General features: G+C 35.8%; 3 protein-coding genes across 10 annotated transcripts in view; 2 read left to right on the top strand and 1 right to left on the bottom strand.

The window, feature by feature from the left end:
• The window catches only part of LOC142336180 (MAP kinase-activating death domain protein-like), a 178,553-nt gene extending 153,738 nt beyond the window's left edge, over positions 1–24,815 (bottom strand). For all 8 annotated transcript variants that reach the window (XM_075384803.1, XM_075384810.1, XM_075384806.1 and 5 more), the window contains exons 1-3: positions 24,519–24,815; positions 20,962–21,257; positions 20,404–20,620 (exon numbers count right to left, since the gene is read on the bottom strand). In XM_075384803.1, coding sequence (XP_075240918.1) covers positions 20,404–20,620; positions 20,962–21,257; positions 24,519–24,718 — 713 coding nt within the window. In that variant the 5' untranslated portion in view covers positions 24,719–24,815. The remainder of the gene's footprint in view (positions 1–20,403; positions 20,621–20,961; positions 21,258–24,518) is intronic.
• The window catches only part of LOC142336181 (uncharacterized), a 545,590-nt gene that overhangs the window by 134,122 nt on the left and 384,762 nt on the right, over positions 1–26,706 (top strand). The window lies entirely within an intron of this gene.
• Positions 665–8,541, top strand: LOC142336182 (uncharacterized). The gene is made up of 4 exons (XM_075384813.1): positions 665–1,819; positions 6,938–7,170; positions 7,625–7,819; positions 8,216–8,541. The coding sequence occupies exons 1-4, from the start codon at positions 1,591–1,593 to the stop codon at positions 8,270–8,272; spliced, it is 714 nt and encodes a 237-aa protein (XP_075240928.1). The 5' UTR covers positions 665–1,590; the 3' UTR covers positions 8,273–8,541.

The raw sequence follows: 26,706 nt of genomic DNA, 5'->3' as shown, positions 1-26,706 counted from the left end.
AAAGTTTAAAAAATGTTTCGAAATTGGCGCACCTGAACAAAAATATTGCTTGACCAACAAGACTTTCACACCTTTTCTGACGCTCTCTCATTACATGGCATGAAGCAAAAGCACTTTCTCTCTGCGTTTGATTTTTCAGCAGATTTACCGCTTCAAAATAAATTAGTCTGAACAACAATCGATACAGGTGACCAATGCAAATTGCCACAAAATTCAAGCGAAAGCTGATCATTCGTGCTTCAAGTTCATGAAGATAGGTTAAATTTAACTATTGTTTGTCCTCTCGATTTTACACATATTTCCCAATGATATCTTTGACGCCCTGCAGAAATCATGCGACCGAAAAACCACCCCACCCCACTTGTGACAATAATCGTGTTTGTCCGACAAATATCTTTTCTTTTTGGATGAATCAACCATCTTAATGCAGCAATATTTGCATTGACGTAGTTAGTCCAGATGACCAAATGAGGAGTGAAAAGGGAAGGAAATCAAGAGCTGTAGTAAAGTAGAGGCGGTGGCTACTAGTCACAGGTATTAAGAGAGCATTGTTGACATTTACCGTAATTGCTTCAATTGTTCTGCAATCATTTAAACACTTAATATCCCACCAGGTATAAATTCTAATCCCAGTAGATTTCACTCAAATCGTGACGCGCAAAAGGCGGTGCCCCCCACATTGAAGCAAAGGAAAAACGGAAGGAATAAATTCCGCTTAAAGAGACATCACTTTCAATTACTCCTACATTTCCTCTCAACTTCAACGCCCAGCGGATTAACCCTCGTAACGTGTGCGTGCCTAGCTGTTCAGCTCAAACCAAATTCCATTCATCACCACCACACAGGCACTGATACTTTCGACTTTCCTCTAGCCATATTTGAATCAAGTATCCAATGCCCCCTCCCCCAAACAATATAGAGGTCACATATTCAGCTCTTACATCAGGAAGTTAACCAATTACCCAAATTGGGCTTTAATCAAAAACTACCGACGTTACCACTGGGACCTATCCAGATATATAAAAGAAACCTTTTAATCTAAACTTTGTGTGGGCGAAACAAAAGATGAAAAATCAGTGACGTAGCTATTTTTGGCGCTCATTTCAATTACTGTGACTTTTGTGACCGGGAACCTTGACAGTATAACTCAATAAAAAGAGCTAAAGTTCGTCTTGATTTGAAAAAGTCCTGCGGGTAAATTTACCAACACTTGTCTTTTTCCTACTGCTACCCCTTACACGCCTCATGCGTCACGATCGAAACCTGCCTTTCTGAAAATAGCAACACTTTTCAATAGATTCAAAGCCAGCAAAGCCGTTCCTTCAGCGACGCTTTACAATCTCTGGTTACGAGCATGGCATCTTTTGTGATTGCTCTATCAAATTAACATCATCTTAATTCCTAGTTCAAAGGGAAAAGTAAGAGCGAGAAAAGAAGTGGGGAACAATACCTCAAAATCAATCAATACTTCCTCATTGATTCTCAAAGGCGCCTCTAAGCGGGGGTAGAGTTTGATTTGATCAGCACAAATAAGAGAAAACATTCATAATTAAAACCCGCTTACTGTACAAAGCTCTCGTTATTTATACAATGAACAAGAGTAACAAATACTGTGACGTAAGATCGGATGTTTTATCCGATATTCCAACAATTTTTCCATTTTTTGGCGTTATTTTGTGCTTCTTGTTACTGACATCTTGTGTTAACAGCCAAATTAAAGCCAGTCCAGCTCAGTTTGTATCAAATGGAGTTCGCCATGATAGCAGTCACTATCCTTATCGTTACATGCAGCCACCTCCGCCTTTATATTTGGGACCAGGTAGGCTTCCAAACAACTCAAATCAAAACATCAATCAAATCAATCACTCAACAAAGGATTAATTCACAGTCCAGTAATTTCGGAGTGCAAAGTCTTTGTGGTGTTTGATGGGTTTCCTTCCATGCAAAATAAGGGGCTCAAAAAGGTTCAGAGTGCCTTTCATGAAATGCCTAGGAATTTTTTCTGTTGAATTGAGATTTTCAAAACGAGCAGTGAAGATTTAAACTACATGAATTACATAGTAGTTTAACGTCAGTTTCGCAAAGTTTGGGGCAAAAAATAGTGACATTAAAAAAACAATCGAGTACCGTCGAACGAATTGCTCGCGAACAACAGGCGAGGGGTTGACGCCAGCTTAGGCCGCAGGTCAAAAGTACGAGTATTTAAACGAACTCGTGATAATTTTTTTCAGGGACAAATTATTGAAAAGGAGGGATGAATTGCGCAAAAGGTAGGCTGTCCTCAGCAGTCTCCCAAAGAAAAACAATTCTATTAAACATTTTAACAAGGAATATTTAGAGAAATACTATTTCACTAGCCCCAAGTAGATTGGAATAGTGTGCCTACAATAGATTTCAAACTTATTTTTGGCTCATTGCGTCTTAATGAAACAAAAATCAAAAATTAAGATTAAACGATTAACGAACTGATGACGAACTGCTCTCAAACGACTAGTCGCTAGCTTATGCTTAGGAAGCAAGAGAATTGGGCTTTACAGCGACTTTATGCCCTAGGGATGTACCAGTTTATTCCGATTCTTTGTAACGAAAAGTCAAATCAATTAAGCAAACGCACCATCTACAACAAGAACGATCTAGCAAATAAAATTTGCATTAAGCAGGACATACACAACTTTATTAATAACTTCTTTTGAGAGCACTCAAAAATAAAGCAAAGCCACGAAAATCAACTGAAGAGTGACATGAAAAGATGAAACAAACATAAGAGTCGGACTAATTGCTCTATGACGAGTAAAAAGTCACTTGAAAATGATAAAACTGCTCGCACAAAATATTGCCTAAATAAATGCTAGAAACTTAAAATTAAACCAAAAAATTTTTTAAAAAAACTCGTCGAATAATTGAAATTGGTCTCATGTCCAAATTCTGGTTACATTTTACAAACTCATTCATTGAACTCATTTAAGCATGACTGTCAAGATCATCCATTTGAATTCTAAATTTTTAGTTGTTAGCCTTTGTAAGGTATTACCACTTGATTTATTTTGTAAATCATAATCAGATGGAGTAACTGCAAATCTCGCTCTGTTTATTTGCATTAGCTGAAAGTTTTTCTCCCTGAAATTTAAAAATAATTGCCCTATCCTTCTGTGTACGATTTTTAATCAATTCCTTGGATATGCTTACAATATCATCGCTTCTGATGCGAATTCTAGAAATACTTAAATGACAATTTTGAAGTTCTATTTAAATATTGAATAACTTCGTTTGCGATATACGATGATGCATATCTTCGGCAAAGAGTGCAGGAACGCTACGCTATACACAGGCTCGTGTTAGTCTTCTTTTATTCTCAAATTGTCATCGGTTTACGTTAATTAAAAACTTTACCATTAAAATGTCTTCCATTAACTTTCACAACTCATCTTAGGACCTTGACTAAAAATGCATCCGCCAATGATTGAAGTTGAGCGTCGCCGCAAAAATATATTCACGCATTAACAAGTCGCATCGCTGAGAGAAGATTTTAAAATTTTCGTTGAGAAACAGCATTAATTGGTGAACACAAATTACTGTTCTGATGTATTACTGTGCGAATACAAACGAATTCATAAAAATATTAGCGGTCTGCGGCCACTACACGTGCAAAAAAATCAATCGAAGAAAAAGCCAATTTGAAAACATAAGCCGACTGACGTCGCATAAATTGCTCTCGAACGATAGGCGGGGGCAGGGGTGTAGCCTAAAAATGTTTTTTTTTGAGTGCAAAAATACACCGACCGAAGCCACACTTTGCTTCAAATTTCGTTCGAGAGCAATAAAACAAATTGACACACATTACAAGCAACTGCAGTGGTAGTTTTTTGGAAAATGTTTTTTAAAACCAGATCATCAAGAAATTGATAGATGCCAAATACGTTGACGTTAGAAAGTCAAACAATTTACCATCGCGCAATAAATTTAAACCATCACTATTTTTTGGGCGGAAGATTTCAATGACATTGATATTTTATCCTCTTATGATAAAATTATTGGTTTCTGCTAGCCGAACAATTTCTACCCAAACCTTATTTTCGTCACAGAACGCATTGTTAATCAAGAAGCGCTTTTATTTGTTGACATACTCTTATTACAAAATAATTGTGTTTGAGGGCAGAAAAGCAGATCCAAAAAATCAATAACTTCCTCATACAAAACAAAACTTTATAAACGGTACGCACATGCAATGATATGCATTCTCTTTGATTTTTCACCAGTCGTGAAAGTCACCTTAATTCAAATGCAACCCACGTTTAGCCTCAACCTTTTCAATAATCTCTCATTCAGTTCAAAAAAAGGGGAAATGATCTCTCCTATTTCCTACTGATTTTCTTTCCACAGGCTATCCATGCCATGCAATACCAAGCCATAGCATCTAATTACAACCTTTGGCGATAAAGCAGTGTAGCATCCATTTGATGGAACATACTAGGTTCCATGCAATACCTATCCTCTTAAAGCGATGGATGTTTAAATCACAATTTAAACTGGTGACCAGTGTCGGTGTTCATATCCTTTTCGTATGGCATCATGTCACTACCTCTAATTTGCTATCCCCAGTAAGTTACCACTCAAAAAACATGTCCACATCAAAGTCTGAGTAAACATAGCTGGCAGATTGCCTGAATAGCTGCGAAAGAAAAGACCTGCGTGCCGTACAATAGAGATAGAAACAGAGACAGATCTAAATTAAAAAAAAATCAAAGCCGCTCAAAAAGCTAGGTAAAAACATTCAGCAATAAATTAATAAAGCTTGTTAAAATTCATTCCGCAGAAGCCTTTTACTAGGGACCTTTACTGCGCATATGAGTTCCTTTGACCTTAAATCAATTCAAATTAAACTTAAGTTTTAAAGTGCAAAAGTCATTTTATTGAGTGAGGTAAGTCACTTGTGATCAAAATCTAATCACGCAAAAAACTTTTGCTAAAGAGAGAGAGAGAGAGAGAGAGAGAGAGAGAGAAATGAAATCACAAGCGAAAACGCCGTTAGTGAGAGGGAGAAGTCATTCAGAAAATTTGACTTTTCAGCTTTGCTGTGTGAACAAATGTAAAACGAAAAAGAGCGTCAGAAGACGAAACAAAAAAACATAGCAGGACAAGTCTTGACGTACAATTCAAAGAATTTTCATTGACTAAACAGAAAACTAGACCTAGAACGGACTATGAAAAGATTGGAAAAACCAATTAAACAATCCGATCCAAAAAATTGAAAAAACAGTAAAAATCAAAGTGAAATTGCCGCATGTGAACAAAAAACCACTAGCGAGAAAGCGAATTTTTGTTCAAACACCGTTTTCTCACTCTACTTTAAATTTAAAGCAAAATTTCACGCCGCAAAACCACTCGCAATTTCGCTCCACATCCTGTTTAGGCGTGATCAAAAATCATGAAAATGTGTGAACAGATCTTAAAACATAGCAGAAAGAATTCAGGAAACGACTCGGAGAAAATTGCACATGAGTTTTTTTTAATAGTACAAGGAAACATAAAGCCGAGTAAAATTCCTTTCCAATTAGGGCAATGGAAAGCTCGCAAAACAATGGGCAAGTCATAATAGGCTAAGAAACTTGTCCAAGACTAAGAAAAAAGAAAACTGCAAAAAAATAGCTGGCAGATTGCCAGAAAATAGCCGCAATAGCTTCGTAGATCTATAAAAAAAACAGTAAAAAAGACAGACCAAAAAAATCGTCTTCTCATTGAAGGCTGATATGTTATATTTTGATTAAAAATCTTTATAAGTTTTTGCTGCCTCTATTTTAAGTGGTTGTGACGTCATATGGTCGTAACAAAAATCGTGACTACGAAATAAAAAAAACCAAGAGAAGGCCAATAATAGCCCCAGCTATCGCTGTGCGGCTATTAATAAGAAAAATGGTTTAAAATTTCTCAAATTTTCTGTCAATTTTCCGAAGAAAAGAATGATTTACACCAATAAAACTTAAGTCAATTGGTAGCTGAATATTCCTTAAGAAACAAGCTTCTATTCAAATCCCACTTAAAGCATTAATACAAAAAAAACAGACAAAAAATCATTAAAATTCGTCTAAAAATCCGCAAAATTGATCAAGACCCTCCAAATCAGCATTAAACCCAGAATTAACTACTTGAAACCTTCAATTCCTATCAAAACAAGCCTAAAACTAATACAATATCATAATCAAACCACATAACCATCAAAAGATTCAAGAAAAATGCCTTTAAAAGCCGCACGTGAACAAAAAAATTTTGCTCGCTTAGAAAATTTTTCACACGTCAATTTCTCGCTCTCTCAAAAACAGCGGTATGAACAAAAACCACTCTTTTCGCTCCGCTCTTAACTTTTGTTCAGCCCCAAAATCACTCCAATTTTTTTCGCGCGTTTCATTTCTCGCTTCAAAAATCACTCCAATAAAATTGATTTTAAAAAAGTATGATTTTAAAAATTGACTTCTCCAATACTCCTCTTCGAGTCGTAAAAAGACCCCAATACAATTCAAATTCTTTGTTTTAAATTAAACCAAGAGCACCGCAATATAGCTCCACTCAGCTTACAGCTTCGCAGCTATAATAAAAACAGTTCGCTGAATCTTGACACAAAAACTTAAAACCAGTTTCTTGGTCCCGCAATGAGCTTCCATTTCTATTTAACGGCCGAGTTTGTAATTGCACCGAAAACATTTTCCTTTGTTAGAAACATGATAAACTTGCTTACAATCTGTCTCTCATTCAAACTCTGGCTCTCATTCAGGAGCAACACGTAACCTACAATCGAAAGATAATTCTACGGCTAGAATAGCTCCAATATACAAATTAACAGAACACAAGAAATGCATATAATCATAAAATCAAAATTTTAGCGATGACAAACTCGTTGACCTCGTTGAAACAAAAATGTAAAGGTGGCAGTGTTATTTTACAGGAGTCTATCGTCACCGCACCCCATTAAGTTCAAGCAGTAGCAGTGGTAGCAATAGTTTGATCGGGGATAGTGGAACTAGCAATGGTCCGAGTAGCCATCTGATACGACCCTCCAACTCATACAGCTGGCCTGACTTGTACAGACAGAGAATGACTCTATGGCAACAACAGGTGCACAGCCACGTCCCATCCACTAACTACCACTCACATACCACACAGCTATACAACGGAACTGTTAGTTCTTCTTTCACTAATCTCTCCTATGTGCTCATACCTTCTTATCATGCGTTGCGATTTGAAAAGATACTTCTTAGTTTACAATTCAGTAAGCATATTATCGTAAAGCGTAGCAACATGAACGGACTAGGACTTCAATGTTGGGGGGGGGGGGGTAATCGTAGCAGAATTTGAACCACCACACCCGTTGTATTCGCTGTATTCGCTCAATGTGGAATAATTGCCCCCCTCAAACTTAAGTCATCGGTTGATGATGGTTCTTCTGAACTCCAAAAACGCTCATCAAACCGCAGGACATCAAATCACCACATTTATATCATTGAGACACATTCAAGACAATAATATTAACATACATTTCATAGCATTTTTAACTGTTTACTAGTTCATTTGGTCTGTAATATAATCTCATTTTAGCAGGCAACAAATCCGTATCAGTACCCTTATTTTTCAGTGCCAAACGAACGTTTGCCGAACCTACGGTGGCTACGGCAGTAAAAGCGTCAGCGGAACCTCACTACGTCTCTCACCCTCTTCCAAGTTTGCAAAGATCCAGTGCAAGTGTCCACAGGGCAAAGTATGCAAGACTATCTTCACTTCGGAGAAGAGAGAGGGTCTCTGCGTTACGCCAGACTATCAACCCCCCGAAGTATGAACAGATTCACAAAATTAATGCAATGATTGCAATACTCTTCGGATATGTAGCTCAGAATAACATACACTATAGCAGATCTTTTTTCAATTTTTTTAAATGACTGCCAAGTTACCATACTTTTTCAAAGGGCGTATAGTGTTACTCGTGCATATATTTAAGAATATAAAGAATTGGTTTCAAATTGAACATCATATAAATTGCAATCAAGTCAATAGAACCATTTAAAAATTTAATTGATCTATTTTTGGTTGTTTAATGCTTCAGATCCCATCTAACTGGGTTTGGAACGATGGGAAACTTGACATAACTTGAAAACCAGGGAGGGCTCATACAAAACCAAAATTACAATAAAGCAACCTAAGGGTGAGCTTTAAAATTTATCTTTTTCAGGAGAACGCCACCGATATGCACCCATACATGACAGAACTCCTCTCAGGTGTGCCTTGACCACTTAATCAGATGAGAACAGCATACAAACAAGCAATCACAACGAGTTCATCAAATGCTATTCGAACAAAACCAACAACCACGCAGCCGCTTACGCCTACTCAGTCTACAGAACGAGCTAAAGAGAATTTGAAAAAGTGATTAATGTTGTAATTTGGTATGCTTGTATACTTTCACCAAAAACTTAGAACTTGCCATAAGTAAAAGATTAAAGTCTTATAATCATTGAGTTACCACCAACTGCTTCAAATAAACAGTTCATCCACGCAGTTTTCTCATTAACACTAACTTGAGAAATCAGATAAATATTTTAGCTCAATCGCATGCTCAAGCTAAAAACGTGCGCCCACTATTACATACTTCTGCATAATCAATAGAAAACTGTTAAAAGTTTAAAAATTAGAAAATTGTTACAGCTTACTTGAATCTTCTAAATGACTGTAAATTCATAAAATTTTTAAGGCGAATATCTGGTTGCAGTTTTACATGAGAGTAACTGCAACCAAAAAACAAAGCGAAGAGAAACAAATTACTCAGACTTCAATAAACAATCAATTGATATGGCGTGGGACAGCCATGCTCAAGAGATGACGCTTCAAGAGTTCAAATTTAAAATAATTGTGTGTTCTCTTTAAAATAATTCCAAAAAATTGATTAATCGGGCTAAATGCTCTCAGCCGACCAGCAAGCGGTTGGCTTCCGCAGGAGCGAGCAATGGGGGGGGGGGTGTTCAAAGCGATGGGGGTAGGGTTGGGAGGGCTGGAGAAGAGGGGTAAAATTAGCCAGCTGGAGGAGGGTGGAAGGGCGAGTGTGTTTGTGTATGAGTGCGTGTGTATGGCAGCTATAAAAAAGGCGCACAAAAATCCACTCAAACTTTGTTCGAAAGCAATTGAAAACGCAAGAATTTGATGAGATTAAGAGGTGGGACTACCAACTAAAACTGACATATGCCATCAAAAACCTAATGTTGAAGAATATAAATCATAGATTCCCATTATCTATTGGGATACAGTCCTTAAACAGGTTGCCACGCGATACTTGAAATCTTAAGCGTCTTAAACCCCCAATAAAAAAATGGTTCAAGAACGAAAAAAAAACCCGGAAACATAATCGACTAACGTCGAGCGAATTGCTCTCAAGCGAGAAGCGTGGCTTGATTTGGGGTACCTGAGGTAGGCGGATTGGACGGGGATCCAAATCCCCAGGTATAGGAGGGTGGACGGGGAGTGACTAAGAGTAGTGGGTGTCTGGGGGTGACACCAGGAAATTGCCTCCTCCAAACAGTTTTGGTGAATCGCTATACAACCAAGGCGTAAGGCTCTCAGAGAGCTGCTCAGTCATTTAATTCCCTCCGGTCTTTACCTATTTTACCGCTTTTGCGGAGAAAAGTTAAATGCGCCAGTGAAAAACCACCAAAGAAAAGATCAAAGGAGCAATATAATTACTACAAACTTCGTTTGAGAGCAATTTAAAACAGAAATTGTTCGAAATAAAAGCTTGAATATAAGATAAAGCAGCAATGTTGAAATCTTCATAAGGATTTTAAGATGTAATAAACAGCTTTCGCTGAATTAAAAACGACCACCAACTTGCATTGCTTCTTCAAAGGCCAAATTTTGTCAAACTTAGTGCTTTTATATTTTCGTCACATAAATCATTCCTATAATCACTACTCTTGTATTAGAATCACAGCTCTAGCATTAGAAACATAGCTGGCAGATTGCCAGAAAATAGCCGTAATAGCTTCGTAGATCTGCAGTCTAAAAAAAGTTTAAAAAAGACATACCAAAAAATTTACTCTTTTCATTAAAGGATGAGATGCTATAATTTGATTAAGAATCTATATAGGTTATTGCTGCCCCTATTAGCTGCTCTCAATTAAAGTTCTTTTAGAGTGACACAAATTCACTCTAGTCATAAGCTCGCAACAAAAATCTTGACGACGAAATAACATAGCAGCACAAGTCCTGACCTACAGTTCAAAGAATTTTCATTGACTAAACAAACACTAAACAGAATGTACTATTACTTGATTGGAAAACCGTTTAAGAAATCCCAGCAAAAAAAAATCAGAACATAGCCGGAAGAATTCCGGAAACGGACTCGAAGGAGAAAATTGCCCAAACATATGACTAAACAACTACAACAACTATTGTGAGACCTGAACCTCCACAAATGCCACCAAAAATTTGAGGAAGAATAGAAACGGCATTCAAAAACTTAAAACAAATTGAAAAACAAAACTAGAAAAACTTAATGACTTTTTTAATAGTACAAGGCAACATAAAGTCCAATAACATTCCTCTGCAATAAGAGCAATGAAAAGCTCTCAAAACAATGGGCAAGTAACAATAGGCTAAGAAACTTGTCTAAGATTTAAAAAAAGAAAAACTGCAAAACAAAAAGAAAAATGGTTTAAAATCTATCAATTTTTCAGTCAATTTTCCTAAAAATAAAATGATAGACACCAAGAAATATTTAGCCAATTGGTATCTGAATGTTCTTCAAGTATCAAGCTTCTATTAAAGTCCACTTAAAGCATTAAAACAAAAAAGTAGGCAAAAAAATTACCAAATTTTGTCTAAAAATTAGAAAAACTGATCAAAAACCTCCAAATTAGCAATAAACTTAAAATTACTACTCGAAACTTTCAATTCTTATCAGAACTAGCCTATAACTAATACAACATCATAATCAAACCACAAAAAGTTGCAAAAAAAACTGCTTTTAAAAGCCGCACGTGAACAAAAAAAATTTCGCTCGCTGAGAGAAAATTTTTTCATACACCAATTTCTCGCTCTCTCAAAAACAGCTGTATGTGCAACAAACCATTCTCTTTTCGCTCCGCTCTTCACTTTTGTTCAGCACCAAAATCACTGCAAATTTTTTCACGCGTTTCATTTCCCGCTTTAAAAATCGCTCCAATAAAATTGATTTAAAAAAAGGACTTCTCCAATACACCTCTTCGAGTCGTAATCATAGTACAAGGAAACACAAATCCAATAACTCTCATCTGCAATTAGAGCAATGATAAGCTCGCAAAACAAAGGGCAAGTGATAATAGGCTAAGAAACTTGTCAAAGATTTTAAAAAAAAGAAAAACTGCAAAACAAAAAGAAAAATGGTTTAAAAGTTCTATTTTTCTGTCATTTTTCCTTAAAAAAATAATATACACCAAGAAAATTTTAGCCACGTAGTATCTGAATATTCTTCAAGTAACAAGCTTCTATTAAAATCCACTTAAAGCATTAAAACAAAAAAATAGGCAAAAAATTTACCAAATTTTGTCTAAAAATCAGCAAAACTGATCAAAAACCTCCAAATTAGCAATAAACTCAAAATTACTACTCAAAACTTTCAAATACTATCAGAACAAGCCTAAAACTAATACAAAATCATAATCAAACCACATAACCATAAAAAGTTGCAAAAAAACTGCTTTTAAAAGCCGCACGTGAACAAAAAAATTTCGCTCGCTGAGAGAAAATTTTTTCACACATCAATTTCTCGCTCTCTCAAAAACAGCGGTATGAACAAAAAACCATTCTCTTTTCGCTCCTCTCTTCACTTTTGTTCAGCACCAAAATCACTGCAAATTTTTTCACGCGTTTCGTTTCCCGCTTTAAAAATCGCTCCAAAAAATTGATTTGAAAAAAGGACTTCTCCAATACACCTCTTGGAGTCGTAATAATAGTACCAGGAAACCTAAATCCAATAACGCTCCTCTGCAATTAGAGCAATGAAAAGCTCGCAAAACAAAGGGCAAGTGATAATAGGCTAAGAAACTTGTCAAAGATTTTAAAAAAAAGAAAAACTGCAAAACAAAAAGAAAAATGGTTTAAAAGTTCTATTTTTCTGTCAATTCTCCTTTAAAAAATGATATACACCAAGAAAATGTTAGCCAATTGGTATCTGAATATTCTTCAAGTAACAAGCGTCTATTCAAATCCACATAAAGCATTAAAACAAAAAAATAGGCAAAAAAATTACCAAATTTTGTCTAAAAATTAGCAAAACTGATCAAAAACCTCCAAATTAGCAATAAACTCAAAAATACTACTCGAAACTTTCAATTCCCATCAGAACTAGCCTATAACTAATACAACATCATAATCAAACCACAAAAAGTTGCAAAAAAACTGCTTTTAAAAGACGCACGTGAACAAAAAAAATTTCGCTCGCTGAGAGAAAATTTTTTCATACACCAATTTCTCGCTCTCTCAAAAACAGCTGTACGTGCAAAAAACCATTCTCTTTCCGCTCCGCTCTTCACTTTTGTTCAGCACCAAAATCACTGCAAATTTTTTCACGCGTTTCATTTCCCGCTTTAAAAATCGCTCCAAAAAATTGATTTAAAAAAAGGACTTCTCCAATACACCTCTTAGTCGTAATAATAGTACAAGGAAACATAAATCCAATAACGCTCCTCTGTAATTAGAGCAAGGAAAAGCTCGCAAAACAATGGGCAAGTGATAATAGGCTAACAAACTTTTCTAAGATTAAAAAAAGAACTGCAAAAAACAATAAGAAAAATGGTTTAAAATTTCTCAAATTTTCTGTCAATTTTCCGAAGAAAAGAATGATTTACACCAATAAAACTTTAGTCAATTGGTAGCTGAATATTCCTTAAGAAACAAGCTTGTATTCAAATCCCACTTACAGCATTAATACAAAAAAAAAACAGGCAAAAACTCATTAAAATTCGCAAAAATCCGCAAAACTGATCAAAACCCTCCAAATTAGCATTAAACCCAGAATTAACTTTTTGAAACCTTAAATTCCTATCAAAACAAGCGTGAAACGAATACAATATCATAATCAAACCTCATAAACAAGAAAATTGCAAAAAAAACTGCTTTTAAAAGCCGCACGTGATTAAAAAAATTTCGCTCGCTTAAGAGAAAATTTTTTCACACATCAATTTCTCGCTCTCTCAAAAACAGCGGTATGAACAAAAACCACTCTCTTTTGGCTCTGCTCTTAACTTTTGTTCAGCCCCAAAATCACTCGCGCGTTTCAAATTTTTTCGCGCGTTTCATTTCCCGCTTCAAAAATCACTCCAATAAAATTGATTTAAAAAAAGGACTTCGCCAATACTCTTCTTCGAGTCGTAAAAACAGTAAAAATCAAAATGGAAATGGCTTGTGTGGACAAAAAACCACAAGCGAGAATGCAAATTTTTGTTCATACGCCGTTTTCTGACTCAACTATGAAAATTTCGCTCCACCTGTTTCGCTAGCCTACATTCAATTTTTGGCCTCATTCTCACAAAACTAACGAACGTCGAACTCGTTGCTCTAAATGGTGGGCGCCTATTTTACAGTATTGCAGTAGGGCCTATGTATTGCAGTCTGCTTAAACTATGGGCGGTTGATTTTGAATTACTTTTGTGGAGGGTAAAAAATCACTTGAGGAACTTCAAATTGCGTTTTAAAACTTTATTATTCCGTCTAAAGAGCTACAGTGAACAAATAATAATAATCTTAGCATTAATAATAAAAAAGCCACTGATTAAGTTGCGACGCCTAAAATCAGGGCAATCTAATCTCTCAACGGGGGAAATAATCGTTTCAGAATTTGACCCACCCCGTTGTAATCTCTCAATGTGAAATAATTGCCCCCACCAAACATAAGGCATCGGTTGATGGTGGTTCTACTGACCACCAAAAACTCTCATCAAACCTGACATCAAATCACCAATCATATGACCCCGCACATATTCACTATAGTGCGTAACTCAGAACCGAAAATCCATTCAACGGAAACAGTGAGTCAGTTAAGTAATGAGACCAATGTGAAAGTCATCAGTTCCAACGAAAAAAGTGATCAAAATGTAAAGCAATTTTTTATTTAAAAAACAAATGGATAAGTCCTGAATAAAATGTGAATTAACTAACGATCTGATGATTAAAATTTTACGGCAATATCAAACAAAAAAAGACAAACAAAGCAAAACCAGAAAATCTTTGATAGCCAGTGTCGTCAAAATAAAAGAACCTCGCAACTTCTAGCCAAAATTATTAGCCACAACGTATCAAAAAACTTAAGAGGTCATAAAAACATTTTTGGCAGCTCTAACGGCTGAAACAGGGAAAATAGCACTACAAGATTTCACAAATTCACTTACACTTAATTATACTCAGTAAATGAAAAAATCAGCCAATGGACGTTGGAGCCAATATATTGGCGTAAACTACGCCGCACTAAAAGACCAGTAAGAATTGTTAATTTCGACACAAAGCGACAAGACCGAAAAAAACAACAAAAGCATGCAAGACTAAAAAATCAACTGTTAATTCTCGGAAGTGTCATAGTCTCGAAAACGACTGCTATGAAATCATTCAACTAAATAGATTTACCTATTTGTCAGTAGCATCCGACGAAATCTTTCATGAAATTAAAAGACAACACAGCAAAAGGAACAAATACTAACAAAACTCAATTCAATGAAATTATTTGAAAACGAACATCGTTTAAGCCATAGAAAGCAATAACAATGAAATGAAACGATTGATTCGGTTATTTTAGGCATCCTTTGCAACAAATAATGCCTAACACTAAAGAGCCTAAGAGAAAAGACAAACACGAGAAAAGACAAAAAAGAGAAAAGACAAAAAAGAGAAAAGACAAAAAAGAGAAAAGACAAAAAAGAGAAAAGACAAACAATAAAAACTCGCAAAGCAAAACTCCAAAATTCGACAAAGTTTCTTGAACAGCAGTTCGCATCAAATTTATAGAAAGTATTATCTGTAAATTGAAAAGATTAAACCGATTAAAAAACTATACAAAAAAAGTTTGAGACCTGTCCTAATAAGATTAAATGATGAGACAAAAACAGTACAAATACTCGCAAAACTCAAAATCATTTAAAATTATTTAAGAAGAAATAGTGTCAAAGTCATCAAAACCACTATTAATGAATTTGAACTTTCAATTAGGTTAATTAATTCCTCATCAGCAACCAGTGATACCAGTCTTTAATGATAAAAAATGAAAGGACAACAGTAACAGATAAATGATCGGGTGCTCAAATATGGAGAGTTGCTTGGTATTGTGCTATTCTTGGCATTGTGCTTTTGAATGATGAACATTGGTGGAAACTGCCCCAGGAGATAAGGCTCAGCTGGAGCGTATAAAAAGGGCAGATTTTATGACCACAAGTTTTATTACCACTATCGTCAAATCATAGAACATTCAGCCGTTTTACCTAAACACTTAGTTTTCATATAGAGCATTGATTTTTACATCCTGTCTTAAATACACTCCAAAAAATTATCAAACAAAGCCGTACGTCTCCAGAACCGACCAGATGTAGATATTGACTTAGACCCCAGGAAATAATGCTCAACGAAAATGTGCCTCTACTCATTGATGGTTAGAATATTTTGTTATTTTCAATCAGGCAAAATAGAAAACAGTAAGAACATGAAAAACCAAATCTGCTATACTATAAAAAATCTGGTTAAATTGTCACAAAGTTACAATTATTCGCAAAAATCTTAGAGAAAAAGAATTCTTATTCAGATAACGGATAAGAAATGACAAAAAAATGCAATACGGTACACAGAGAAACAAAACGATACAACAGAATTTTTTGTTCACAAAACTGCCTAAAAAGCAACATATTGCTTCTTATCAATTACTCAGCAACAACCCTCTAAAATTTTTCTCAGCTTGCTCAGTGACCTATCCAAGGCCTGCCTGCCAGACATCCTAATCACAATTAAAAAGACAAACAGCAAAAAAACATGAAAAATAACAAAATTGTAAAAAACTGCACAAATTAACATTGGATTGTCACATTGAAGTAACAATACTTATGAAAAATCTGTCAATTAACTAGCATACAAAACAACTCTAAAGGCTAAAATTAGAAGAACTATTCAACAATTCCTTAAAAATGACAAAGCCAAAACTTGATTAAGATGTTCTTCAACTCACAATCAATATCAACCAAATCAAAAACCATCAAGTACAAAAAAAATAAGCTGCAACTTAAAAAATACCCCAATTCGTATAGGAAAAATAAAGAAGACCGTAAAAAGTGCCAAAAAAGCGTTCCACGGGTTTAAATGACTAAATTACCTCAAAATATCTAAAAGTATATTATTTGCATCAGATAGAAAAAACCCAAAACACATTACTAGCCAAAATAGATGGGACACACCACTGGCTGGAAAAGGTTAGAGTAAAACTAAAATACCGCTTTGAGAAAGCCGCACGTGATCAAAAAATATCGATGACTTAGCGCAAAATATTTTCACACTCACTTTTCTCGTTCTCTTACAATACTGCCGGAACAAAAACAACTCTTTCGCTCCGCTTTCGACTTCTGTTTGGCAGATTGACCTAAATACTTGTTCTCACGAGCGGCATCTGGCTTTGAATCCTGTGAAAAGAGAAGTTAGATCGCCAAAAATCCTTTTCGAGTCGTAATAAGAAGCTTTAGTTCAATCTGTTTTCATGATTCTTGATTCAATCCGAAAGCCATAAAATAGCAAAATCTTAAGTTTCTAAAAAGTTATCATTATCACGAGGGGCGTAGCTGCTTATAGATACTAAACAATGATGAAAATATTATAGCTGCTTATAAGAAAATATATTATAGCTGCTTATAGATACTAAACAATGATGAAAATCAAAGTGATCAAAAAACGATGACATCTTCCCAAAAGAGAAATACACTATATTGTTTTCACCTTTTCTGTGCCTGCTCTTTACCGCATTAATGATGACGCCAAACATGAAATTATTCGTTCAAATATATCGACATAACTAACTTTGCCAAAACCTCGCTTTGGCTTTAAATGCAGCTGAGGTTGCTTAGCACGCAAAATCCCCAGACAAAAAAATGACAAAAAGAAAACTGATCTTCGACTAATGAGAACCAAATGTGTCTCCCGAGTCAGCAAAATTACAGACAATTTACGAAGGATATCTAATAGTAAAAGCCATGTACAAGGAAGTACCAAACGTCAGCAAAAATAAACATTTAAAGATTTGAAACCTTTGAGCTTGCTTGTCGATCAAGTAGTATTCTGAAAGCCAATTCAATTCACTTCGAAATAAAGTCAAAGTGTTACGTAAAGATAAACTGACTATGTCAAGAATGGACGGGCAAAACCTCTAAATCCTGTTGCCTTGACTCATACCCTCATTCTCCGACTTGCACCTCAAAGCCACCGCTTAGTTTTATTTCAAAATGTAACGCATAGCAAACTTACGTGGGTAGAATTGCTTTGCCGTGGCGCTGGCTTTTGAACCTATGCTGAAGGAGGCTAGCCTCACTAAGTAAGAAAATGGATCATTCATTTTGAATTTAAGCTTTACTAGTATACACCTGTGCGTTTCACCTTCGAAATCGAAACAAAAATTGCCGCAACAAAAAAAACTACAAAAAATCCTCAACAGTTTCGGTCAAACGCACAGGTGTATACTAGTAAAGCTTAAATTCAAAATGAATGATCCATTTTCTTACTTTTGAGGACAAAAAGTCAATAAGGAGAAACTCGAGCAAAAAAATTGCGTACAAAGACCAACATGACCCAAATGATTGCTACAAAAAATTGAGGGAAAGCTCTGAGAACGCTCGTGACTACAACTTAGAGGAAAATTACGAAGCTCTAAAAACGCTCATTGCTGCTGGCACACAAATTCTCTAAAGCAGTATAAAAAGTCAAAATCACACTCGATGCTGAGAAAACAAGTTAGGCAATTCTTCGGCCAGTTGGTGAAAAATCAGTTAATATTTATTTTGGAAAAAACTTATTTAAAAATGCTACCTTTGAATTCAGTTTCTAAACTGCAGAACACAAAGGGAGCAAACGAAATTTATTTCGATTTCTTGCTTTAGTAGGAAATTAGTCTAAGTTTTACCTTGAACAGATTTCTAGAAATACTAATTAAAATCTTTAAAAAAAGGCTATATTTTTTAAAAGTTTTCCTAGGTAAAAGCTACATCAGCAAACGGCAGAGTTGATTGACCTCGCACGATTCATATTTAAAATCACATAAACAAGACTTAAAAAAACTTCAGATCAAAAAGTTAGTGGAATCTGCCTATTACAGCGCAAAACCTCTATCTTAAAATTTGAGCTGAAATTCAAACATAACCGCCTAACGTCGCACGAATTGCTCTCAAACGAACGACTGGCTTTGTCAGTAGCTAGCTAGCTAGCTACTGTTTATTGAGGCTATCTTTAGCTTAATTGAAGGGGCGTGAGGTGAGCGCAGCGGGGGGCTGATGGGGGGTGGGTGGGGCAACAGTGGTGGGAAGACAATGGTGGTTTTTGGCTGCACGGGGCCCTTACGACCTGAACAATGAGCAGTGGTGAGGATTGGTGGGGTGGGAGGGGGGCTCAACTTCTAAGAAACGACCTTCACAACATTAAGCTTCGTCTCCAAAACGGTTTGTGAATCGTATACTTGGAGACTAGTGAGCCGAAGGGCTCTAAGACACTTAATGCCCTGCAGGCTTCACCTGTATGTCCAGTTTTTGCGGATGAAAATTCAAATGGGTTCAGGCGAAAAAATCGTTCAAGCAAAAAATCGCATTAAAACAGACCGACAGGACTAATATAAATGCGACAAACTTCATTTGAGAGCAATTAATGATAAAAATGCTGATTACCATCAATAGACGTCTTGTTCTTAAATGCACACATAACAATTGAGGGGCGCGATCTTTAATACGCAAAAATAACCAACTAATTTCGAACGAATAGCTCTCATGCGACCGGAGGGCGGGGATCAATTAAATAACTCTTCTGCCGGGACGGGGGATTCGCTAGAGGATTTTATGTATTTTCATTAGGACTAATTTTCAAAAAATTAAATCGATTACGGCGCATTAAACTTCTAGTAACAAACTGCCGCAAATTAAGGTAAGCTGCTTTAAATTCAGAAAGAGCAATTTAACACGCAAAAATAAAGAAGTCAAGCCTGCGTAAAAATAGAGTTTTTCCCATTATCGCCTCCAACTTAGTGGTCATATAACGTATCCCCGCCCAAACAAACATAGCTGGCAAATTGCCAGAAAATAGCCACAATAGCTTCATAGATCTGTAGTCTGAAAAAGAAGGTAAAAAAGACAGAGCAGAAAAGAAATTTACTCTTTTCATAAAGGGCTGAGATGTTAAATTTGGATTAAGAATCTGTATAATTTATTGCTGTTTCTATTAGCTGCTCTTTAATAACCTTCAATTAGAGTGACAAGCACACAATTGGCCTTATCTCTTTGAATTAAAGCGAAGAAAAGTCAATTTTGAGAGTGAGGTAAGTCACGTGTGACCAAAAATTTAATCACGCGAATGAACAAAAAAACTCGCTTCACTAAGAGCAAAAAATGACGTCACAAACGCACTTCAGTTGAAATTGCATGAACCAATGAACAAAAAGCGGATTTGAAGTGGTTGTGACGTCATTCATATGGTCGTGACAAATATCTTGACGACGAAATAAATAAACATAGCAGGACAAGTCCTGACGTACAATTCAAAGAATTTTCATTGACTAAACAGAAAACTAGACCTAGAACGGACTATGAATGGATTGCGAAAACCATTTAGAAAAAATCCTATCCAAAAAATCGAAAAAACAGTAAACACCAAAGTGAAATTGCCGCATGTGAACAAACCACTAGCGAGAAATCGAATTTTTGTTCAAACACCGTTTTCTCACTCTACTTTAAATTTAAAGTGAAAAAATATCACGCCGCAAAACCACTCGCTTTTCCGCTCCACTTCCTGTTTCGGCGTGACCAAAATCACTACTCCAATTTGACTTCAAAAATCATAAAAATGTGTGAACAGATCTTAAAAAAAAGACAGCGCCCCAATACAATTCAAACTCTTTGAATTGTAAAAAAAAACCAAGAGAAGGCCAATAGTATCCCCAGCTATCGCTGTGCGGTTATTAATCACCATTTTCATAACATAACGAGGGGCTATAATTTGAAGCAATCGCATAGAAAAGACCGAGAACATTAAAATTTCGGCCATAAACTTTGTTTGAAACAAATTAATCAACTTCTTGCACTATTGCATATCCTCAGAAAGTACATTCACAGCATCGATCCCACTAAGCAAAGCAAGCTTTAGCAGACGCTCAAAAATATGTAACAACATACATACCTCAGCACACTTTTGGATCCCCCGACACGTCGACTGCATGACCTCTCATTACACGCGTGGATCAGTTTACGCAGTTGGAAGAGACATTCTCTGAAAGTGGAGAAGAAAGGGTGGTGACTTATCAAACAAAGAGAGGTCAAAGTGTTGTTACGCTGCTTCCACTTTTTCACACGTCCACCACCTGTAGAAGCTGAACCTCTGTGAGCATTGTTGTGTCCTGTGACAAAATTCGTCAACTGTTAGTTGCATAACGGTTTCAAAACTAAGCCTAAAATTTGGGTTAAATAAAGGATGCGCAAATTTCTCAAACTGGGCTGCAACAATTGCAGTGGGATTTTGCCTGCATCGAAAATTGTCAAGCAATGTTAATATTACGACACAGATTTCGCGTACCTTTAGATAATAGGTCTAACCCAGCACATGAGCTCCATAATGGACGTTTGTACTTGGCTCAGTTTATTTTAAGCACTGGTCAATTTCGATCTTCGAGATCACTATTCACAAAATAAAAAACTGTTTTAAGGAATGTCATTGAGATCTGTAAAGAATTTTCTATACCTTCCAAACTTCCATTCCAGCTCAAGTTGTCGCTATCGGTGCTGCACTGACTGATTGTATCAGCGGCTACATTACTCCCCGTCCTGTTTCTATGGTTTTCAGCGTCTCCGTTTCTCCCTTCTGAAGTTGAATCGTTTGCCTTGTAGACTCGATTCTTAACCTCAGACACATACTTCCGATCAAAAGGTCGGAAGAAGTTCAGACAAATCCCGTATCTGATCACACCACTTTCTTTGTCGGTGAGCGTGAACACAAACGAAGAAGCGTCTCGTAAAGGAACTCGTTTTTGACTGACGCTGGAAAATTTTAACAAACGGGTCACAATTTTCATTATAATGAGAATAGTCGAATATTTTAAATAAAAAGGCCATCTTTGACGAAGAAGTTTGGTAAAATCTCCAAGAATGAACTCCAAATTAAACTACGTTGGAATCCTGCTATTTCTGTTTCATAATTCTAATTGTTCCGACCCCACTTGTGAGGGGGAGGAACTATATACTCAAATAGGTTTTTTTGTTCAATTAATTTTGCCCGACCGATATATTCATCGTAGAGAAATTGAGTGGTATCATTAAAAAGCTCGTCCAGTGTAGAATTCAAAATTAATTTTTTTGTGAATTTTGTATTTTTCGAGGAGTTATCGAGGTTTAAAGTTTTGTTCAAATTAAGACTTTTCTATAAAAACATTGTTTCAAAATTACATTTCACGCTACAAAATGTAAGCATTTTATGTTACCAATAGCTCGATAAAAACGTTGGTTCTGGTCTCGTGAAGAAGTTTACTATGAAAAAACACTCGGAATTCATTTTGAGAGCTGTTTTTTTAGAAAAATTTTTTAATTTATTATTGTTTTCAGTGACTTAGAGACTAGTTATTTTCATATCGAGGTCTCGAGAACCTCGTTTGCAATCTAACGATACTCAATGAACAAAAAATTCGTTTTCAAAGAATCGCTCATGTTTTTTCTGTCTTCGAGTTTTCGAGATTTAAGGAAATTTTGATTTTTGATATTTTAAATTTTGTTGAGTCCTATGGCATAAACTCGCTAATTAAAAGTGCAATCAGCTTTCCAAGTTGCAATATGTAACACTATTTAGAGCTTTGACTGGACAGCTAATGGCTATCAAGACCTTGAAAAATAATTTTTCGAATTTTTTTTTAACATTAAATGATATTAAATTTATTTTGATGAACATTAAGTCACTCTAGGACATTAACCAATCTTAAACTTATTTTCGTGAACTGTAAGTCAGTCTCAAAAAAGACAGGATCTCTTCCTCCTCTACTGCAACTAAAATGAATCTGGCTAGCAGTTTGATCATTTAACTATTGGTTTCATGACTTCGATGCCACGAGTTTTCGTAATTTTTTTTTAATTTCTGGATTTTTTTAAAAACTTTTGTTCCCTTTGAAATTTTATCACATTATCCTAATATTGATAGTTCTCAGGGGTTTAGAGAAAAAGAAAAGGCGTTTAATGGATCATAGATGAAGTAATCAGAGAAAAGTTTATGGTTTAAATGGCTTCGACACTTTATTGCCCTTTTCTACTAAAATTTTTGGTTTTCGCCTGCTTTTGTTGTTGTTGTTTTCATAATCATAGGTTTTACTGTGACGTCTTATTGGTGATATTTTGATAACAAACATCCTTTTCTTCCCATCAAGGCATAACGTAGTGTATTTTTTGACTTCCGCTGAAAGGTCTTGAATTTAATGGCTGTTAATACTTTGAAAACTGAATTTTTTTGACATTAACCAATCTTCAACTTATTTTCGTGAACTGTAAGTCAGTCTCAAAATGACAGGAACTCCTCTTCCTCTACTGCAACTAAATGAATCTGGTTAGCAGTTTGATCATCTAACTATTGGTTACATAAATTCGATGTCACGAGTTTTCGTAATTTTTTTCATTTCTGGATTTTTTAAACTTCTGTTGCCTTTGAAATTTTATACCATTATCCTAATATTGATAGTTCTCAGTGGCTTGAGATTTAGAAGAGGCGTTCAATGGATCATAGATGAAGTATTCAGAGAACAGTTTGGTTTAAATGGCTACACTTTATTGCACTTTTCTACTAAATTTTTTTGGTTTTTGCCTGCTTTTGCTGTTGTTGTTTTCATGATCATAAGACTTATTGTGATGTCTTATTGATAACTGTAAGATGACAAACATTTTTATCCCCTTATCTAGGCATAAGCTACCGCATTTAATGACTTCAATTGAGAACTATTGAATTTAGTGGCTGCTAAGACTTAAAAAATAATTTTTTTGGACACTAAGCATTAATGAAAATTTGTATGAGCTGTAAATCAGTCTCAGTAATGACAGGACCCTCTTCTTTTTACTGTAAACAAAATAGTCTGGTAAGCGATTTTATCAGCTAACTATTGGTTTTATGACTTCAATGCCACGAGTTTTCAATAAATTTTTTAAAATTTCGCATTTTTGGTTACTTTTGAAATCTTGTCTCATTATCTTAATATTGATAGTTCCAATTGGTTTATAGAAGACGTCCAATGAATAATAGATAAAGTTTTCAGAGAAAAACTTTTGGTTTAAATGGCTTCGACACTTTCTTCTTGCACTTTTCTGATGAATTTTTGGTTTTGCATGTATTTGTTGTTGTTTTTATAATCATAAGACTTATTGTTTTGTCCTGTTGGTGACTTATGATTGACAAACATGTTTGCCTTCTCGTTGAGTCATAACTAGGTGTATTTTTTTCTTCCGTTGAAAGCTATTGAATTTAACGGCGTTGATATAACGGGTTTCCTCAAAAATTTCGTAGTTAAATTATATTTGTTCATACTTGTTGATTTTCTGCAGTAATATTGTTAAAAAAAGAAGAATTCGATTGCTGTTAAAAAATTATATGAAATTAGAAAAAATTATACCAAAATATTCTTTTTTTATTGGCTTCGACACTTCTTCCTAAATTTTTTAATTTGCTGTTTTTGCCTTTTAAAAATTCTTCATGTAGTCGTAAAATGCTGACTGTTCTCATAAACTTCTAAATGAGGATTGATTGAATTGATTGAATGTTGCTCAATGCACTCAGTTTATTGCAAATAGTATTAAAGTTTGCGATACCGTTCGTTCTCAAAGATTTTATTTTTACTTTTCAGTTTTTGTTCTTTTCGTAAACTTGTAATTTATTCTCATCATTGAGAGGTTCCATCCAATTCCTTGTAATTCGAAAACTATTTTTCCAGTGTTATAATGTGGTAACTGGTGTTTTGTTTGTTGGACAATATGCATTTTTATAAAAGTTTTGTGAGAGGTCAATATTTGTATTTCTTTTTCTCTTCTTTTAGCACCTTCACTGAAAAATTTTTGTTTTTGCTTATTTTGCTGTTTGTTTTTTTCTCGTAGTCTTTCTAATGGCAGATCTTGTGAGCGCTGTAATGCGGCATTGTATCGTGCAATTCAATTAGTAGTTCGGTTTTGTAACGATTTTTTTAAACTCCTTGATGAGTTAATTGTGCAGCTTCCTTGTTGAGTTAATAAAATTAAATCAGACAATGAATGAAAAATTGAAAAACACGATAACTGTACCTAATACAGCCCTCTGGCTGGCAGAAAAACACAACATCAGGGGGTAGATGAAAGTCATTGTGATCTGTAAGGGGATAGCGCCTGAGCAACTCGGGCGTTTGTGCTACGCTGTTACTGTTAGGATACCGAGCTCCAACGAAACAAATGTAGTCGACCAGTCTCGGACACAGGGAAGCTATTGAATCCTGTTGAGCAGCCATTATTATGTGTAGCTCAATTCAAATTAAATTTGCCGATGTACTTTTCACAAGTCTACATTTCTCTGAAACAATGAGTAAGCAGCTTTAAATATTCTTGCACAGAACGCCCTTGTTGAGCTGAAGAACAGCTTTATGGACAAAAGTCATTCTTAGACAGCCAGGAAAGTGCTGCAAAGATCTAAACGTTAAAAAGAACAACATTCTCAATTTTCAATCGAAGAATTGGGGCACACCACTCGCTCCCGTATTTTCATATAAAAATTTGAATCTTTTTGTTAAACCCCCCAACTCGCCCTACTAACTTATACACGTCCCAGTAACAGAACACGTACCATAAAAGTAACGTCTTGTGTGTAATATTTTCATGTGTAATATCTACTTGTGTGTTACATTTTCATTTAATTGATAGCTGCCCACCACAAAATACGCTTTTAAGAGAACAGACTGCAAAACGTTAACCAAAAAGGTCAATTAAGAGAAAGCCCCTCCCCTAAAAGGGTAGTCGGTCAACTCGGGGGCAGCAAGTCAACTCCTATGTGTATTTATAAATTCTGACAGTAGTCAAAAATTGAAGCATCAGATGCAAAGGATAAAGAAAATAAAGCATCAGAATTATGAACAAGATAGATATGGTAAGTAGCAATTAAAGTATAATATGCAGTGATTTTGAATCAAGATTAGAAAAAATATCAAGCATTTAGCATAACAGCCTCCCTTCCTCTACAATGGTTCCTATTGACGCTTCTACTGCAGGGAGCCTGCGCATGGAGCGCGCGCCACGGAGGCAGAGTATGGAGCTACGTAAAAGAGCGAAACTTAATTTTGTCCTTATGTACGTGATCACGTACGTGAAACGTTAAACAAAGCCAACTTTGCAAAACCATTCAACCCCTATTGTTTTAGCAATGTCGACATCCGTTAAGAACGCTGGTATACTTGGCTCGGAAGACATATCGATGAGCACATTCTAAGTGACAAAACAGAGCTTCCCTACATGGGTCTGGAGATCCACATTATATCTCATCAAAAGGCTGGCAACTAAAAAACGTCAATGCCAAAACCCAACATTCGTAGTTGCTAAAAACTAAAATATGGAAAAAACTTACTAAACTGATTAAACTGAAGCGAAAACCTGGTTGATTGGAAACTCGCAGGTCAAACACCTTCAATTCGCCAACGCCAACTTTCTTTCACATCCAGGAGCTGGTGTGCAAGACGCGTACAGTTTTGTGCTAGAAGCAGGTAAATACGATATTATTGTACTATTTATCGTCGGAAACAATCCTTACAACGGTTATCACCCCTCTCTAGCCAGTGTCGACGTAGTAGCGAATAATATTGATCTTGGAGAAAGTTGTTATAACGTTGCGAATAGGATCTTTGTCATTGAGGCGTTCGAGGCGAACAGAATCTTTGTCATCGAGGCGATTAGAATCTTTTTTATCGAGATTTGTGTTCGAGGCGCTTAAGGAATACATTGACGACCACGAAATAAATAGATAAACCACAGTCAACCGTAAGCTTGCGAAAAGATCTGAGTGAGCAAACTGGGGTTATCGAGGCCTTGCCGGATAAAGTTTTTAAATTGTTCAGCTGCGCGTGATAGCGTCAACCTAAACAACTTAGCCAGATTCGAAAACTTTTGACAGGAACATCCACGAAATTTCCAGGGTTTGAGGCAGACCGCTGTGTGGTAGTTTTCGAGATAGACCATAGACCACGGTCTTATCTTTTCTCTTTTATCTGTGATTTGATAAGCCGTGGGCTCCTTTCGTCAGGAGACCGCAACCGTACATCTTCTTGTTCTTCTTTGTGTTCTCTGCTTGAGGGGATGTCGTGCCCTCAAGCCTCGTGTTCTCAGTGAGACTTCGATTAGCGCCGTCGTGGAGGAGGGAAGGCTATACTGAGTGTTTGGCTGCGTATCTTTATTCCTTTGCTTATTCCTTGATGTTCCATTTTTATTTTAACCCTTCCATTCCAGTTCCCTC

The sequence above is a fragment of the Convolutriloba macropyga genome, chromosome 3, assembly GCF_964194025.1.
Source record: "Convolutriloba macropyga chromosome 3, txConMacr16.3, whole genome shotgun sequence".
In the NCBI taxonomy this organism is placed as follows: domain Eukaryota; kingdom Metazoa; phylum Xenacoelomorpha; order Acoela; family Convolutidae; genus Convolutriloba; species Convolutriloba macropyga.
Note: the sequence above shows the minus strand (reverse complement) of the source record. Positions and strands in the feature narration are given on the sequence as shown.